The sequence below is a fragment of the Mugil cephalus genome, chromosome 6 (genome assembly GCF_022458985.1).
Source record: "Mugil cephalus isolate CIBA_MC_2020 chromosome 6, CIBA_Mcephalus_1.1, whole genome shotgun sequence".
In the NCBI taxonomy this organism is placed as follows: domain Eukaryota; kingdom Metazoa; phylum Chordata; class Actinopteri; order Mugiliformes; family Mugilidae; genus Mugil; species Mugil cephalus.
The window spans coordinates 24665957-24683866 of NC_061775.1; the positions used below are offsets into that span (position 1 = coordinate 24665957).

The 17910-nt window shown below is 42.4% G+C and overlaps 1 protein-coding gene across 2 annotated transcripts; it reads right to left on the reverse strand.

The window, feature by feature from the left end:
- Window positions 1-12189: 12189 nt before the first annotated feature.
- On the reverse strand, window positions 12190-14865 carry LOC125009843 (regulator of G-protein signaling 21-like). Of its 2 annotated transcripts, none has more exons than XM_047588059.1 (5): window positions 14637-14865; window positions 14336-14395; window positions 13976-14037; window positions 13687-13853; window positions 12190-13566 (listed from the first exon to the last, which is right to left on the reverse strand). In XM_047588059.1, exons 1-5 carry the CDS (start codon window positions 14714-14716, stop codon window positions 13378-13380), a joined length of 558 nt encoding a protein of 185 aa, XP_047444015.1. In that variant the 5' UTR covers window positions 14717-14865; the 3' UTR covers window positions 12190-13377. The 2 variants fall into 2 exon arrangements, with proteins under 2 accessions (XP_047444015.1, XP_047444014.1); XM_047588058.1 differs by having other exon boundaries at window positions 13976-14040; window positions 14637-14861.
- Between the last annotated feature and the right edge of the window lie 3045 nt (window positions 14866-17910).

Consider the following 17910-nt stretch of genomic DNA (forward strand, 5'->3'; position numbering starts at 1 on the left):
TTAACGGCAGTTTGAGAAAGAAAAAAAAAAGTAAAAGCTTTGATAGAATCACCCAACCCAACCGGTGCTCTTTCATAGGTCAGCAAAGGTTTCATGCGACTTGTTTTGAAAGGATTAAATAACCATATATCAGAGTATTTAAGACCTGCTTCAGTGGAAACGTGGTTCAATCAGTCAGAGAGGCCTCGGTCGAGGAACTGACCATTTATAGCAAAAGGATATAGTTAGATTTAGAGGATAAGCTTTGCCTTTTTGAGGGATCTCTCAGAAGAATTTGAGCAGCAGTGAGGTGCTGCCAAGGGGAAACCGATCCTCGCTCAACAAACATAACGAGCAAACATATTATTAAAGTCAACACCTTGAAAAGCAGGAGAAGGAGGAGGAGGAGAAGAAGGAGGAAGAGGAGGAGTGGGATGGAGGAGAGGGAGGAGGAGGGAAGCCGTGGCAGCAACCGTGCTGGCATGAGGGTATAAACATTGCGAGTGCAACGTGTGCATGCGTTCCCATGCACGTTTACCAATATGACCGTGTGTCACTTGACAGCTGATTGATGAGGTTGCATCCATGAATGGAGCAGCTGATCATTAGACCAAGCCCAGTTTTCCTGTTTCTGTCTGTCATTCGCATCCTGTTTGAAACTTACGTAAGAACGAGAGTTTCAGCCTCTGACACGCGGAGGAATCTTGGCAGCCGAGCAGATGTTTTTGGCCCCGCAGGAGCCCGAAGAAGTCCGTAACGAGTCCAAGAGACGCGCTCGCTACATATTATTGCTAAATTAGTTTTGGCCAATCCGCACATCTGCACAGAGTTTGCTTTTTGTCTGCGTGATAAATGAAAGTTGGGATTCTTCTCCTGGTTGGGCTTTGATGGGTGTAGCTGGTGGATAAAGCTGCTTTGCCTTCAGTGGGGTTACTTGACGGTGCTTCTGGTGGTTGTGGCACCTTCGTGATTCAAGTTTGTGGGTGCAGGGCTCCGCTTTATGTGGGTCACGTGTTTCGACGACTGTCCTCATTGCAGCAGCCTTGTGTGTGACTCCCATGTTTAGGGATGTATGAACAACTTTAAAGTCTGCTACCAGAGTCTTTTTAAAGTTACATTTTTTGAGAAGGGAGGTGTCTTTGCAAGTGTCTTTGTCTTGTGCATGGACATGATCATCTTAACCAAAAGGGCACGGCTGCAGTGGCGTGAGGAGACGCCACCTTTCAGCCGCAGACACTGACCATGTCTCATCCTTTTTTCCTTTTTATTGTAAGTTCTAGAAATAAACCATCTATTTTTGTCTGTCATCATCCACAACTGTGCCTTTCTTCCCGTCCACCACTTCAATAGAATATTTCTCAGAAATGTATTAAGGTGTTTTTTTTTTTATATCACAAGACCTTCACAGAGGAACCTCTGTGAATTTGCCGCTGCATGTGACCGCACTCACTTCTGTAATCAGTCGACCCGACTCTCAAGAAATGACATTAGCTCCGCATAAAGCGCTCTGTGTTTGCGAGAAGCTAAAATTACATTAATGAATTCAGACGTGCCAGAAAAATGTTTTCTGACTTTTTACCGATCTGTTCGCATTGATGAAAGCAAATGTAATCGGCTTAACTCGTTTGACATGCCACTGTGTTGACTTCAATTTTTTTTTTTTTCCTGCTTTGTTTTCTCAGTGGATGAAGGGCACGGATACAATACATAACAGTCAGAAACCAGTAGGTCTGGTTCCTGTTCACAGCGGATGAGTAACCCACAGCCCTGCCATCTTTCCGATGATTTGTTTGCTGTGGTCATGAAAAAATGTTTGTCCTTCCATTAAAGGTGCGGTAGAACGGTACGCGTAAAGATAATTCAATTAAAGAGACGGGGCACAACTGAGCAGCAAATGAGTAACAGAAGTAGAAAAGTACAAGAACAACTTTTTCAAAGTTACTGTAAAAATGGAGTGCAGTGAAGATTTTCCAGGAACTATACCGGTTGACGTCGACGTCACATCCCAGAAACTCCAAAAGTGCATTTCTGGTATGGGACAGTTTGCACATGGAGTGCAAAAGGAATAATCACATTTTGTCCCGCGGTATCGGTGCTACAACGCGTGTGCGTCACCTGCTCCGTGGTGTTGTGATTATCGGCGGCCTCCCCCCTCCTTTCTCTCTCTCTGTGTGTCGCACCAGTTTGGAGCTCTGCCGGGTGAAAACATGGTGTTCACCTCGTGTGTTTATTATGATGTGCGGACTGTGTGTGAGCGGCCGTCTGTTTAGAAGTGGATGAAGAGCAGAGCCAAGTTTCCACTGAGGCACAAGTTCTGTCCGGCGGGCCTTACGCAGACGGTGATTCCCAGCACTGGCTCGCAGTGTTTGTCTCCTTCGTGTTTGGGTGTTCATAAAGTCCAGCTGAACTCTTAACTGAATTGGGGGCTTTTCCCTTTCGCCTAATTTCGGTAAACACAAGTGCCTAAAATTAAAAAGAGTTTTCAAGTGCTTAAAGGGAGACTCGCTGCAGCCCAACAGGACGTGTCAGCGAGTAAACCACAGATAGTGTGTCCTCTGGCTGCTGCATGCTCACTGTATCCAAAACATTTAGGAAATGAAAATAAATGAAAGAAAAGCCGTGGGTTGTGGCAGATACTCTGAGAGTGAGACTTTCTTTTTTGGCAGAAAAGTCTGAAACTCATGATAAAAGTTCAACCAATAAACGTGGGATAAACTCCCGACAGGGCAGCTGTACATGATGTCTGCACGTACGTTCTGCAGAGCAAGTTGTTCTCACCATGAGGTCAGACCTCATCTGTCAGGATCTATAAGGATTAAATGAATGCGATCGTTTGAATAATTTTGGATTTAAATCATTGATAAAACAGTTGTTTGAGTGCAGCGTGAGATATTCGGATGTGGCTTTTTATGCTGCACTGGAAAGGAGGGTTCAGTTGAGTTTGATTTATATAGCAGCAAATATGCCTTACAGGAGCCACACTACATTTCAAGTTGGAAACAAACTTTCCCCTGCTGCTTTAATAATCCAAGTAAAGTGAAAAGTAAAGTTATAGCTAGGGATCCTTTCTTGTTTCAATACTATGAGTTAAAATAACATATTAGTTGACATACTCCATTGAAGAAAACTCATTTAATCTTTAACTCCATTTATAAGTGAAGGTAATTAGACCTTATACTCAGTTTATAGAGGTAGAGGATATGCATTGATGACGCTGCCGCCTGGGGCTGCGTCCCTGAGTGGCAAAAACACAGTGAATTGTAGCAGTAAATACAGCGAGGCTGGGAAAATTGTGGATTATCAGATTAAATTAAGGACAAGTGGACTCAACAATGATCCATACGAACTAGTATGGATTTGGAAACGTGGATTAGTGTCAGTTTCAGTTTGAGGTCATTTCAGTTACGATAAATGTAGCTAAATAAAGGTGCTAACGCTAAGAGCTTTGCTGAGAAGTGATGTCACAATACTGTAGCGTTAAAAGGAGGATGATGAGAAGTGATCATAAATATTCTGTTTTGTTTGTTTTATTATTTACTGGTGGAACTAAAATAGTTTCTGTCGGCCAAAACCAACCGCCAAGACAACAACATGATCTGAAGAAGTAACTTAAGGTATGACTTCATCAAAAAATACTGCGTAAATGAATATTACCTGACGCAAACTGTGAACCACAACACCAGGTTTCAGTGCCTGGATTCCAGTAGTTTCCTCTAATGCAGTGTCCCAAAAATAGCAGCAGCCTCTGTTTCCTAGTATTAATTTCATGTCACTTCTCCTCTTTCTCCTCCCCCTGTTGCTTTTTGCAGCTCAAAACGTACAAAACAAGATATGAGTTAAATGAACATTGGCACAGACGAACATCAGTTTCATTTTTGAAATTTCAGAAAACTGAGTTCAAAGTCAAAACCACGTCATCGATTAAACAGAAGAAAAACATCCACATGACTTAACGGGGAATGTGAGGTTTTACAGTGCAGAGCCTAAAACTCCCAGAGAAAGCGTTAATGCACACACCGATGTATTGTGTTGTGTACCGATTTAACCTGGTGTGTCTCAGTTGTGTGGTGTAATTCCAAGAAAGTCGGCGAACTTGACAATCTGCTCAAGTTTTCCTTTGAAGCTGTAGTCTCATTTCAGTGCAACACATTATGAAAATGCATGAACAACTAAATGGGAGGTAATTGGGAGTCCTGGGAGTCTCGGGAGGAGTTTTTGCATCACCAATTGCCAATCAACTGCAGATGAACTTCTTGTTTGACAATGTGCATCTTCTGTATTTTGTGGAACTGGTATTGTTAACGCCTAATTCTGAGGTCAAACGGACAGCAGCTGTGTCCTCATGTACTGGCCATCTCTGCGCCCTGAAGCCGGCACTGACGACTTGACCGTGACCTCTCTTTGCTCTATTTTACAATGTCAGGCGTGTCACAACAGGACCACCCAGGGTTGTCTTTCTGCCTTGGGCAATGCTGAGTTTTGGAATTATAAAACGTCTACATGGAGACTGATTTCGGCACATTGTTTCAATGTCACAATAGGAAGCACGGGTATCTGACTCTTGCCATTTTTCTAAGCAGATAGAAACATGCTGGAGGCCCACATGGATAAGAGACACAGTCATGCTGTATTTTATTATCACAAGGAGTGAACCTTTTCCATTAGCCAGACCATCGCTGACCTAATGGATGCAGAATCAGATCCTGTTATCTCTTTCATAAAAATGTGCCTCCACTTGAAAAGGTTTTCTCTGGCTGGCTGAGATAGTATGCGCATTTCAGAAGTTGCAGTGTGTAACTCTTGTACATATCCATATTGGTTTATTTTGTTAGTCTTTTTGTCCACTTCCATCTCACAGTCATAAAAATCATAGATGGTCACTAGCAGTGGTGGGGAATAAACTTCAGTGGTCCTCGGAGGGAAGCTTTTGCCAATAAAAATACACAGAAAAAGAAATATGTACAAGAGGATATTACACAGACCAGCCACAACATTAAAACCACTGACAGGAGAAGTAAATAACACTGACTATCTTGTACCAGTTCAAGGTTCTTTTGGACCCGGCATTTGTGTGGATGTTACTTAGCTATGTAGCACCCACCTAGACCAGCCAACACTCACCTGGCCTCCAAATGATGATCCACAGAGGCCCCTGCCCTCAACCCATAGGACCTAACTAACAGGACCCCCTCAGAAGGCCCGAGTCCATTCTCTGATGAGTCCCAACTGTTTTGGAGACACAATGGAGACCTACAAAATTTATTTTGGGATATTGGGAAGGTGGTCATAATTTATTATGAAGTTATGTCTGATCAGTGTCTATTGCTCAACTAAGGCAAGTCCAAAGTCCCTGTGGAAACTTCAGCTAATATAAATCAGAACAGTAAAAAAAAAAAAAAAAAAAAAAAAAAAGGCTTAAACAGCAACACAAGCTAAAGGTGTGTAGCGCTCATTGTTCTGTGTAGACTGTAAAACAGTAAATAAGTAGTAAAACACGGCAAGCTCTGGTTGCCTTCTTGCTGTCAATGGTTTCTACATTCCATATGTCACTCATCGCAGTCAGAAAAAAAACAGAAAGAGTGAGATGAATCATGGTAAATATGAAATAAATATAAAAAACAAAATATGAAATAGCAGATTCGGTACAGCAATAAATAACGTGAAGCTTGGATTAAATTAAGAGTGACAATAAAATATTGCACGTGAGTATTGCGGAAGTATAAATCTTAAGTTACCGTCACACCTGTAGAGTTCAGGAGAATAACGTTGGGAACAAAGGTTGCTAATGTGTATGAGTCATTCTTATTGGCTGTTGCCTCCATTGCATCACCTCAAGGATGAAATTTGCTCAAATACGTCTTGTTGAAATCGTTCAGCAGGAGTCCACAAGGAGAAATGCAAACGCAAATTCCATGTAATTTCATGTGTGAGGCTCAAGTTGAACAAAATCCTGGACAAGTTTGAAACTGTTTCAAAGTTTGAGTTAAAACATTTTTCGGTCTCAAAAAGGAGACGCACATAAAACACCACTACAACATGCACCTTGCAAACAATCCCATTCACAGACAGACCATAATAGTAAAAGTGTAAAGTAAGCAGCAAGAGCCAGACGATGATTAGCTTAGCTGTAGCAGGAGGACAAAACAGGTTATTTTTATCCATATTTATTTATTTTTTTAAAATCATCTGTCTGGGAATTCTATTTCTGCATATTTGGCACCAACGCTACCAACTCCTCAGGGACATATCTGGTTCTGTAGCTGCTAAATGCTCGCCTGCAGCCTTACATGCTAGCTGTTGAACGAGCAGATTAAACGGAGTTTTCAGTCTTTTAGCTGCAAGTTGCTGCCAAAAAAAGAAAACAGACGCAGCTAGCTGCCAAGTGAGGTGACAGCTCTCTGTATCTACGTCACTGCGAGCATTTTTCAGATGCTTGCCTTAAAACAGGTTATCTATTTCTGTCCTCTTCAGGCCTTAATACCGAGATAATCTGATCATCGGCCGTCTTCACACTTGATAGATACAACAGATACGTGATAGATGAGATTGGCATTAGTCTTTTTGTCTGACTATTATCAAGGTCAAGAGGGTTTTTGTTGTATTTCATTCATTTATAGCAGGTGTGGTACAAAGTGAGATGAGACAACATTCCTCCAAGATCATGGAGCTACATGAAGACAGAGGCTTACACCAATCAGCCACAACAATATGACCGTTGACAGGATGAGTAAATGACATCTTGTGACAATTCAGTGTTCTTCTGGAAAACTTTTGGACCCGGCATTCATTCATGTGGATGTTACTTTTGACCAGACCAGGCACCCCCACCCCAAAGCAATGACACTCCTTGATGGCAGCAGCCATCCCCAGCAAGATGCAGCCTGACACAGATACACAAAAAACTTTAGGAACAATTAAAAAAAAAAAACAAAAAAAACACGAAGAATAGATCTTCAAATTCACTAGATCAAACCATAGGACCCAAAGGACCCCCAGAAGACCCATGTCCATTCTCTAATCAGTCACAAGGAGTCCTGACTGTGGATTCATGCACACTTGGCCTCTCTGCTGACACTGTTTTAAGGCCTCATTGTGCCCAAAGTAACCAGGTAATCCACAACTTCTGGCTGGAGCATGTAGCTACGGTTTTAATCTTTGTCAATGCACATACTCATGTAACCAATCACTGACAACATTTCCTCCTCCAAGTTAATGCATTGGTTGGTTTTATATGGCGCCTTATCATAGGCAGCCTCTCAGAACATGTCCCAGTGTGATCCAAACAGTCTTGAAGAGCAGAGATAGCTCCTTCTGGCCATATTCTAACCTCGTTCAGACAAGAGATGTAGTCTGAGAAGCTTATAATTCTCTTCCGACTAACCATATGTTCAAGTTCGGTAGCAGGTGTCATTTGATAAGGATCTTTCCAAGACTCATTGACCAGATATGAATACACCACAAGTAAGCACATGAATCACTTTGCAAATATGCTATCAGGTGTGGCTCAATGCATTAGAAAGACGCTGTAAATGTACAATGTCACCAGGGTGTCTCTAATAACACTTTATGTGCAAATCAACCTGTACACACCTGTGTGACATGCTTCTGCTGTTTGGTGAATCCCCACCCTCATTGTCATCATCACTGTCATCCTCTGGGATTTGTGCCACCGGACGTGACACAAAAAAATGCTTCTCGTTTGTCCTGTGCCTTTGTGTTTTCCTTTGATGCTGCACCCGGAAATTATCATTAGACTAAATCAAGCTTCTGTCATCCTCCCTGTCAACATCCAGAGTTTATATTAACTAGGAGCAGTGGTGTGAAGGTAGTGTACCAGAAATACAACAGGGCTAGGAAGACAAGAAAGCGCTGCAGGTATATCTAATAATGAATTTGTTTATGTTTCATTTTTTTTGACTCTGCAATGGCTTGGTCCTCGTCTAATTGCCTCTGCCTTCATGTGGACACTTCGAAAGGATATTATTCCATCTTTCCATATCAGAAATGGTGGTTGTTCACTCCAGGCTGTCAGGCATCTGCTGGAATTTAAAGTGACGCTAGCTCATACAGTTTCAAGGGCTTTAAAGTAGCAAAAACTTCTTGTCACAGTCACTTAGCATGTGCTGAAAACAAAACATACAGCATCATTCACACTTTTAGCTCTATCATCCACCGACGGTTAAGGTGCATACAGGGTTCGATCAATTTTCCAATTGGAAAATATTTACCAGGAACATGCAGTTGAAGAGGGCCAAATGGCCAAAATGATTTTAATATATTTTGTTTTTCTCAAACAGAAGACAACACAGCGCATGGAACCAAACGACTGCCCATTTTCCATCAAATGTTTTGCATAGTGGCTTATTTGAAAGCACGTGACGTGGTTTTACAAGTTGTACAGCCTCACCAGTAAATTCTTTTAATCTGCACGGGGGTATAGGTGATTTGTTTGAAGTTAGCATACGGCCTGTAACAAGTGAGGATCCTTTCCATGTTTCCACTGAACGTGCAAAGGGCAACAGTAAACACTGAACAAAAAAGGCTTGGTGTGTTGGAAAGCCAAGATAAGCTGGTAAACCTGCGGGTATCATCATCAAGTGTTTCATTCACTAGCTTTTATTCATATCCAGGAAAACAATGTGAAACAAGGGCAACTGGACTTTCAGAGTTTCGTCACTTAACTGAATAATCTATTTGGATGAGTGTTTTCAAGAAACTCTACAAGTCCAGTTACCCTGGTTTCAGCTTGATATTTGGATTTCCCATGACCCGGAGGACTGAGATCCTTCATGGACGTAGTACACATCCAATAAAATAAGTCAAAATGACCCAAAGGAATAAAATAAGTTGCCTTATATCCACTGAAAAAGATCTATGGCCCAAAACGGCCATGTTTGTTTTCTTGATATCTTGGGATAACGCACTCCAGTATCTCGATACATTTAATTCAAGAGTTCCGTCATGCTGATAGATGCCCTCAACACTAAATAAAACGTTAAAAATAATAACCTAATGTAATAGGTCTACTGTCAGGTTTTATTTGTGCTGTAATGTTTGCTAGATACTGATTAAGTTTCTGGAAATAAATAACTCGAGATCTCGAGGAAACGGGGGAAGTGAACTCGTTATCATGGGAAAATGGAGAGAATAATACGAATGAATGCATGGCTGCATAAGGCTTCCGTATCCTGCAGGATACAGTAGGAATGACGTATAATTCCTGACATACTGGTAAACACACGTCTGACCTGGATGCACGGACTAATACCAACGAACTTACTCCTAATATTTGCATTGCGAATGTAAACACATATGCTTTGAATTTTCCGATAAGATAGATTGCCCTTAAAATGAATTCCGCAACTGGCAACATTAACACTCATATTTCAGTAACTGGCCCTCACTGTGAACTAATTCTGCTGTGTTTGTGGCCTAGTTTCATTTACCTGCCTTTTGTTTGGGAAACTGCAGCTAACTTCTAGCAGTGTTTGCGATAAGCAATGTTCGATGCAGCCAAAATTCCACGATGAATTCCAGTCCTGCAAGGGTGTGTGTGTGTGGGTGTGTGGGTGTGTGTGTGTGTGTGTTGCATGTGGACATTAAGGCACACCAATCTAGCATCAAACTGAAGTTACCTTTAAGTAAATCACACTGCCTGTGGGACACAAGAGAATACATTAGAACTGGGTCATCCGTTAATTATTATTTATTTATTTTTTGGGTCCAAAAGTTTTCCAGAAGAACACTGAATTGTCACAAGATGGTTGATGTTATTTACTTCTCCTGTCAGCGGTCATAATGCTGTGGCTGATTGAGTCTATGTCTTCATGTAGCTCCATGGTCTTAGAGGAATGTTGCCTCATCTCACTTTGTACCACACCTTCTATAAATGACTGAAATAGAATAAAAACCCTCTTGACCTTGATAATAGTAAGAGAAGAAGACTAATGCCAATCTCATCTATCATGTATCTGTTGTATCTACAGATGATGATCAGATAATCTCGGTATTAAGGCCTGAAGAGGACAGAAATAGATAACCTGTTTTAAGGCAGGCATCTGAAAAATGCTTGCAGTGACGTAGATACAGGACGTAGAGAGCTGTCACCTCACTTGGCAGCTAGCTGTGTCTGAATTCTTTTTTGGCAGCAACTTGCAGCTAAAAGACTGAAAACTCCATTTAATCTACACATCTAAGTATCATCCACAGGAATGCCAGGTCCAAAAGTTCACAACATTGAGGGCCGAATTTTGTGCGCAGGCTGGAACTGCGGTTTGTTGGTGATTTACTAAGACTGATCGCATAAATGACAGTGGGTGCAATCAGCTGTATGTAAATGAGGGTGTTGTGTGCGGTATTGGTGCTCACTGTCCGTGCCATTACATGGAAGGGGTCAGATGAAGAGACAAAAACGTGAATATAATCACACAGCCCACTTTCAAGGTGCCCACATGAAAGCTCCAATGATGTGCCACATACTGCTTACTGCTGTTGGCTAGGCTAGCTAGCTGGTGTCTTGTTGTTGGTTGCCAGTTGGTAGCTGATGGCTAGCCTGCTGGTTGGCTTCTTTTTTTCCCAATTGGACTGGGTTTCCAAATGTGTCTTGCCCCAAATCATGGCATAAGGGAGAAGTGCTGGTTGACATGTAGTTGCATATCATCATATCACTTATTACCTACTGCTGTTGGCTAGGCTAGTTAGCTGGTGTCTTCTTCTTTTTTTCTTTTTTTTTTTTTGCCTCGGATCTTGGCACATAACTGTGCAATAATATATTATAAGACAACGTGCAGTGATGGATTGCTAAATAAAAGAACACAACACACAACGAAATAGTCATTGTAGAACACGGTAAGTGCATATCAAAAACACGCAAACTATTTATTGGATACATCTGATCTGTTTGGATATTTACCAGATAAGAAAAAAGAATGTGTTTAATGGGGTAATGTTTAGTTGCAAAATGAATTCCTCCTCGCTACAATAACTGCAGCCCTATGCACAGTTACACATAGGTCAAACCAGTTGTACGTCCTCTTGAGACGTGTCAAATATAGATGCAGTTTCTATGAGCAAAACTGCTTTCAGGTTTGATTTTAGCTTTCCATGTTAAATTAATATATTTGCATTTTTCCATCCAACACACACAAAAGTGCATGTAAACGCCTCATACTGTATATTCATTGAGGTAAGCGTGCTAACTGGATGTCGACATGCTAATTTGCACATTTGAGAGATGCAACCCTTCGCGCGCGCTGTTAGTAAACAAGTTTGCACATTTTTTTGCACGTCCAAGTTTCTGAACTCCAAGCTGCTCCACATGCACACGAGCACATTTTCAGCTCTGTAGTTTTTGCTCTGTGAGAATATATGTGAATGGGTCAATAAGAAAAGCACCGTGTGCTGAATGCGCAGATCATTTACCGTCGAAAGCAGGTAGGCATCACATCACACGTCGTCTCTAAAATGTATCAGTTACCATTCAACAAATGACGGCTTTTGATGCTCCTGTAAGTGGTGCAGTTCCACCTCACCCGCATGCGTGTCTTGGATGGATGTGAGGATGGAAAAAATGTTACTGTTACATAAATTATATATACAGTTACATAATGTGTAAAATGACAGTATGATTCACTGAAACGGGAGCATAAATCAGTGTAGACTAATAAAAACCTTAAGTTAAGGTCACATTTCAGAATGAAAATAATCATGGAATTACCCTCCAGCTACATCCAGCAAAATATTAACGTGCTTCTCCAACCTTTTTTTTTTTTTTTTAGACCTTTGTCGAATGTGATCGAACAAAGCCGGTTCGGCTTGGCTTGCATTCCACTAAGGAACAGAGAAAGCACAAAGTCAGGCAGAGAAAATCTCGTTTCTCACAACGTCTGATTTCACTAGAAACTGGAAGTCTTGCCCTTCCTGTTTCTGAAACGGTACGTAAGGCTTGCTTCATGTTTGAGTCGTCAGTGACAAAAGACGAAACAGGATTCTTGATGACATCTTTGACACCTTCAAGTTATCTGCGTCAACAGTATGTACTCTGTACATAGGCTGGAGTTCAGTACAGTATTTGCTCCGCCAGGACTTGGCACAGCCTTATACATAAAACCCTTTCCCTTCACGAGTGTTGCTGTCTTCTTTGAGCAGTACACAAGAAACGGAAGTAAGAGGCCGGCATGTCCTCCTGAAAAAGGCTCTCTCACTTGCAAGTAGGCAATTTAAATAATTTAATGTCGTTCAAATCACTAACATTGTAACAAGCACTTCAACACTGCAGCAAACGTTGAACTCAAGTGGTGACAAGGAATAATAAATAATACAATGTTTAACTACACATTCACACAAAGTGCTTCGGGGAAGGAGTAATAAGGCTTATTCTCAGGGTACGCAGAGGGAGTTTTAACATCTTATCATGCAATGTGAAACGTCCTATTTCTAGTTTTATCCAACTCAAAATGTTTATTACACAAGATCACAACTCTTGACATTACGGTCTTTGGCCAGCGGCCATGCGCTGAGCGGTTGAATTTGACGTCAGCTGTAAATGGGAAGTCATTAGTTGTTATGGCGCAACATTTGCTTAAGATTCCACACAATTTGCACGATTATGTTTTGTTAGCATGAAACATATTAATCCTGGATCTATTCACTCGGTGTAGTTTGATCCAGATACTGAATGTTGGCACAAAAAATAACAGTTTGCATCAGTTTTTAAAACCCCACTCAAGGTTAAAAAGAGTGTGAGAGTGACATTTTCATTTAAAGTGTCCCAGAAGGCCTCTTTCAGAACTAAGTGGCACCCAACAACTCCTCTGTGCGCTGTGGGTTTGTCGTCTTCCTCAGCGCTGTCTTTCGATAGCTCTTTTTTAGGGCAGCTTATTTCGAGTCTGTGGCAGTGCGACTGAATTCTCCTTCTCTCGCAACACACGACGCAGTGTTAAGCAAGTGTGTCCGCCGCGTCTCACATCCTCTATCTTTATCTGCATAGGAAACACCTCGGCAAAGAAGGCCAAAGGGCGTCTGCTGAACGGTTTGCTTACACAGCTCTGTGGTCGGAGCTGGGCCTGCTGATTCAGTGGCTGGCAAGGATGCTTTCTTGTTATCCAGTGCAAAAGCACGCTACAGGGTCAGTATTGTGAAGGCTAGTTGTGCTTCTTCTTCTTCTTCTTCTTAGTCCTCAGGTGTGTGGTGCTTGGTGTGGGGATCCTCCCATGACGGGGCTGGCTAGGGCACAGGTTTGCTTCTGGATCTAGCAGCCCGAGGTGCGAGGCCTAGGTATGTGTCCGTGCTGACCCTCCTTCCTCCTTTGTCGCCAGTCCTTCCTCCTGAAGGAGCTCAAACATTCCAGTTATGGCCTTTCGTGTCCTTTCGCTCTCCTTTCTCCCGGCCGCGCTCTTCTCAGCCCTTCACGGCGTCTGCGGCGAGGTTTTCCAGGAGAGTCCTGTAAATGTCCGAGCGGAGGAACCGCGGGTACGAGTCTCTCTCCATCAGCCCATAAACTATCTTCTGAGCGTCGTCAAAGCAATTCAAGGTGGGAGTCTTGACGCTCCTTTTGATCTGCTCCCGGGTGTGATAGTCGATGTTGATCTGGAATGAGGCATGCAGACAGGAATGAGGAGGGGTGGAGAAAGATTCAACACTTGGCTTTTATACTCCACTCAATCATACATTAAAATGTAAAGTCGTCTCCTCTGGAGGTGGACTTACCTCTTTGGGCGATTCTGCTTTGATGAACTGCTCGTAAATCTTCTTGGCTCTCGAGGACATTCGGAAAGTAGACTTCATCTTCTTGTAGTCCTCGCAGGTGAGCCAGAACTCGATGTTCTCGTCGCTGTATTCAGATTTGAGAAAGCTGCGAAATGTGGCCAGTCCGTCTGAGGGAAGCACAGAAAAAAAAAACATCCCCCGTTTCAGCTCACCAGTTAATCTCTTTAAACTCTCAGCCATAATTTAGTGTTTTCACAGTATTCCCATCCTCGGGGGAAAAGAAACCTACATTTAGACTCGAGAAGCCGTTCCAGTGACTGTGACCATTGTTGGGTATCTTCTAAACTTAGCCTGCTGGGAGAAGAATTCAAGTTGGATTACTTAACCGGAATCAAATTTGGGTTAAAATAAGTTGTGCAAGGACACAGAAGCAGTGTAATCAAGAGAGCGCAGCAGATGTACTTATCAAATTCATACCAAAAAATGTCAAACCCTGGGATATGTTGGCGCGCGTTCACGCTGTGCCAAAGCAAACACAACATCTCTACATCATTTGAATCCTTTCATGATGCCATAGATGGAAATGATGGGAGCAAGCTGGCTATTTTAAAACTGAAACGTATGCAAAACACTCCATAAGTCTCCTTACCTCTCAGCGCTCGACGAGTGGGAGAACATGCACTGGAGTCGGCACATGAAGTTTTTTCCACTGTGTAGAAATGAGAAATACGTGAATATGGATTTACTGATGTTAAATTAGTTTACAGTGGGTCTGTCAAGGCACGCTGAAAGTAATTAGAAAAAAAAAATGAAAAAAAGCATGTGATGTGTAAGGTCAGATGACATAACTTCGTAATACAACAAGTAAATAAATGGCTTATTTTTCATCGGGCACCAAGTCAGCACATTCGCTGGGAAAGACCAGCATTTTAGGTGAAAGTTGAACTCACATGTTCTTGTTTCTCGTCCTGTCATCTCTGTCCATGATGAAGTGCTGTGTGTTGAGGGGTCCGACGATTAGGCTGCTCATTGTCTTGTTAGGTCCACACTCTCCTGCTCTCCGTCCTGATCATGCTGCGGCTGAGAGACACTCAGGAGGGTTCCCCTTGCGATGCTCGCTTTTTATTCTGTGACTGTACTGGCATACATCAGCGCCTCCGTACAGACGAAAGAGGAAGCACCCCTTCCTCCTCCTCCTCCTTCTACCCCTACTTCTCCTCCCCCTCCTCCTTCTCCTTCCCCCTGTCCCTCCTCTCCTCCTGCCTCACAGTTAGCAGCAACACATATCACAGTGCGCCGCGATGTATGCCTCCCTCCTCTCGATGTGTTACTCCCTATTATGTCTCTGCTTCTTTTCCCTTTTCCCTTCAGCTCCTTCGCTCCTCCTAATTCCACCGGCAAAACAAACAACGATCTCTGTGGCTGAAAGCGTGCCGTGTTTCTATTATTTTTAGTCCGGCTGCGCACATGCAAATGAGAGTAACAGTCAGCGTGATAGGCAAATCGTGACCTTTGCACGTCGTGTGTTTAGGCAGGTCATGAAGAGGGAGTGAGAAAAGAAACAGCGTCGGTCGAAATGGTTTATCTGTGTTTAAACTTCTGCTACATTTATTTGTGCCACGATAAGGGAATTTATCAAAGAATCTGACGAGCCCTTGCGAGGCCACAGCCATGTGTGAGAGAAAGAGGAAACAGCGTTTGAGTTGCGACAGAGAGGCTCGGCTGGGGGACAGGAAGCCCGGACGTCATCTCATGATCCATCTCTTGCTATAGCCGCAAAGCTATTCATTTAGTTTTCAAACTTTCCAGCAACTTTTAGACTGAAACTGTACAGTCGTGGCGGGTTTTATCTTTATCCTCCTTCAACGTTTCTTAGGCCATGGACCCCCAAACAGATGCAGGGATTAAGTAGGGACCCCCTACCTACTATATGTGTTCTATATTAAACACAACCTAATGGTATTCATAAATATACATTATTATTATCATTTTGCATTCAACATTAAGCTATTCAACACGTGCAACAGTAGGGTGGCCATGCACCTGCCATAAACATAAACAGTCCTAAGTGATATGTGTTTGCATGTAACACAGGTAAAGATAAGATAAAGAAAATAATTGGCAGTAAATAATTGGGAGTGGATTGGATGTGTCATGGCTTGGTGATTCGCTACATCCCTGCTACATTCAGCAATGTTAAAGTTAAAACTTGAATAAAGTCGTAACTTTAATGTGTAGTATTTAAATAAATTTAAATTTGTGTGTGTGTGTGGGGGGGGGGGGGGGGGGGGGGGGAGGGGGGGGATTAAAAAGCATATATAAAAAAATATCTCATCAACCAAAGATTTTGTGACCCCCTAGCAGTCGTAGACCCCCTGTTGAAGGGGGTTAGATATTTTACAGTTGAAACTTGTTTCTTTATGCTTATTAATGTTTCTAGTTTAATATGACACACAAATTCTATGAAGAGTAACGAGATATAACTCCACTAATTAGCAAATACTCGACTGAGGACATTGGGACTTCATTATTTGCAGATTATTTGAAAATTAAATTTTTAGATATTGTTACATATTGGCGACTTTATTATAATACTGAGTGAAATAATCCCCATGTCCACACGTGAGGACATAATTTTTTTCCAAAAACTACTTCCTGTTCAAAGATAATGCTCAGTTTTTATAGTTCTATAGGTCATACTTATCCCAAATAAAGACAAATGGAGAAATTAAATATGCATGGCAAACAAAGGCTCAGGTCTCAAGAGGTCAATCTGATGACATTTGCTCAGGCCTCACACACTTGACAAGAAAATAAAGCAGAAACAAAATGGAGTATAGGCTCATTTCTTTCACCCTCAAAATGAAGAAACTGTAACGTCAAAGCTGTCCCACAAGATCGAGGACTACACAAATGAGCAAGGATGCTGTCGCCAACGTCAACACACTCTGAGCCCATTAGTTGTTCGAGAGACTGGGAACAGATGGAGGGGTGGGGCCGAGGAGAAACCACCGGGGTCGGCCAGAAATCGAGCCGCGGTGTGAGAACTCGTAGCGAACTGGACAGCGTCTTGGCGTGGGACTAGCATCGGCCCAAAATTAGCATTCATGGCGCTCGCCCTTTGACACCTCATGTTTCCTTCAGATCAGCCGTGATCCGTCGCAGATATTTTGGCTGGCAGCGGTTTCTGTTGATAGTCGGGGAAGAAGAAAGAGCTGTGGGAATTTACGGGCGCTCGGCGTCCAATCCCGACCTCTTATCTTATCTTAAAGGTGATGGTATGCTTGAAACAAACTGTCTAAATCGGGAGGTTGAGAATAACATATCTTTTAGCCGTTTGTGCTGGAAAGAGTTTTTAACGTCCAGTTGGTTATGCAAGAAAGAAGATGAGTTTAAAGCTTAACCTCTGCACAATTGTCAATTTCAGTTTCTGAATAATTCAGTTCAGTTCTATTGGTGAGACCAGGACTAGAGATGAGTAGTATAGAGTCACTCACAGGGAGATGGAGGAGGAGGGGATGACTAATAAGATTTAGATTCATCAAAACGTCTTAAGCTTTAATCTTAATAGTAGTGATGGCGTCTGCCTCCTGAACCCAAACTGGAAGCCGACTCCACTGGAGAGGGGCCTTGAAGCTGAAAGGCTGTATTCTACTGTTTGAAACTCCAGGAACCACATTTGTTTTGATTGATTTCAGGGTGAACTTAGATGTAAAGACCTCATATAATGCAGCTATAGTAGGTTCAGGAGGAAAGACATCAAAATGCACTTTACATTTCACTCGCTCCAATTTAGCCTCTTGCTAGATGTGGGATGAGATGGACTCACGCCATCTGCCATGTTACTTCCCACCAGTCAGATCAGTTTTCTACACTTTCTTCTTCCATTCTGCTCAGAAAGGAGGAATGGATGCTCGGAGTTTTGAAGCTCCACATCTTGCCGGTCAATAAAAGGAGGATTTAAATTGAAATTATATGGACGTATGCACGTACGCCGGAAAGAAAACCCAGATAAGAACGGTCCTTGAAACCGGAATCTGTTTGTAATATTAAACATGGGGAATAAATTTGAGCGTTTACCGTTAAATGTGTGAAAGTCTAATGCAAATGTGCTTCACACTCATCCGTCTAAGCGCCGACACTTTGCGGTGGATGTGACACTAACTCCAGTGCACACGGAACACATTTACTGATTCAAGCATGTAATACCCGACAAAATATGAA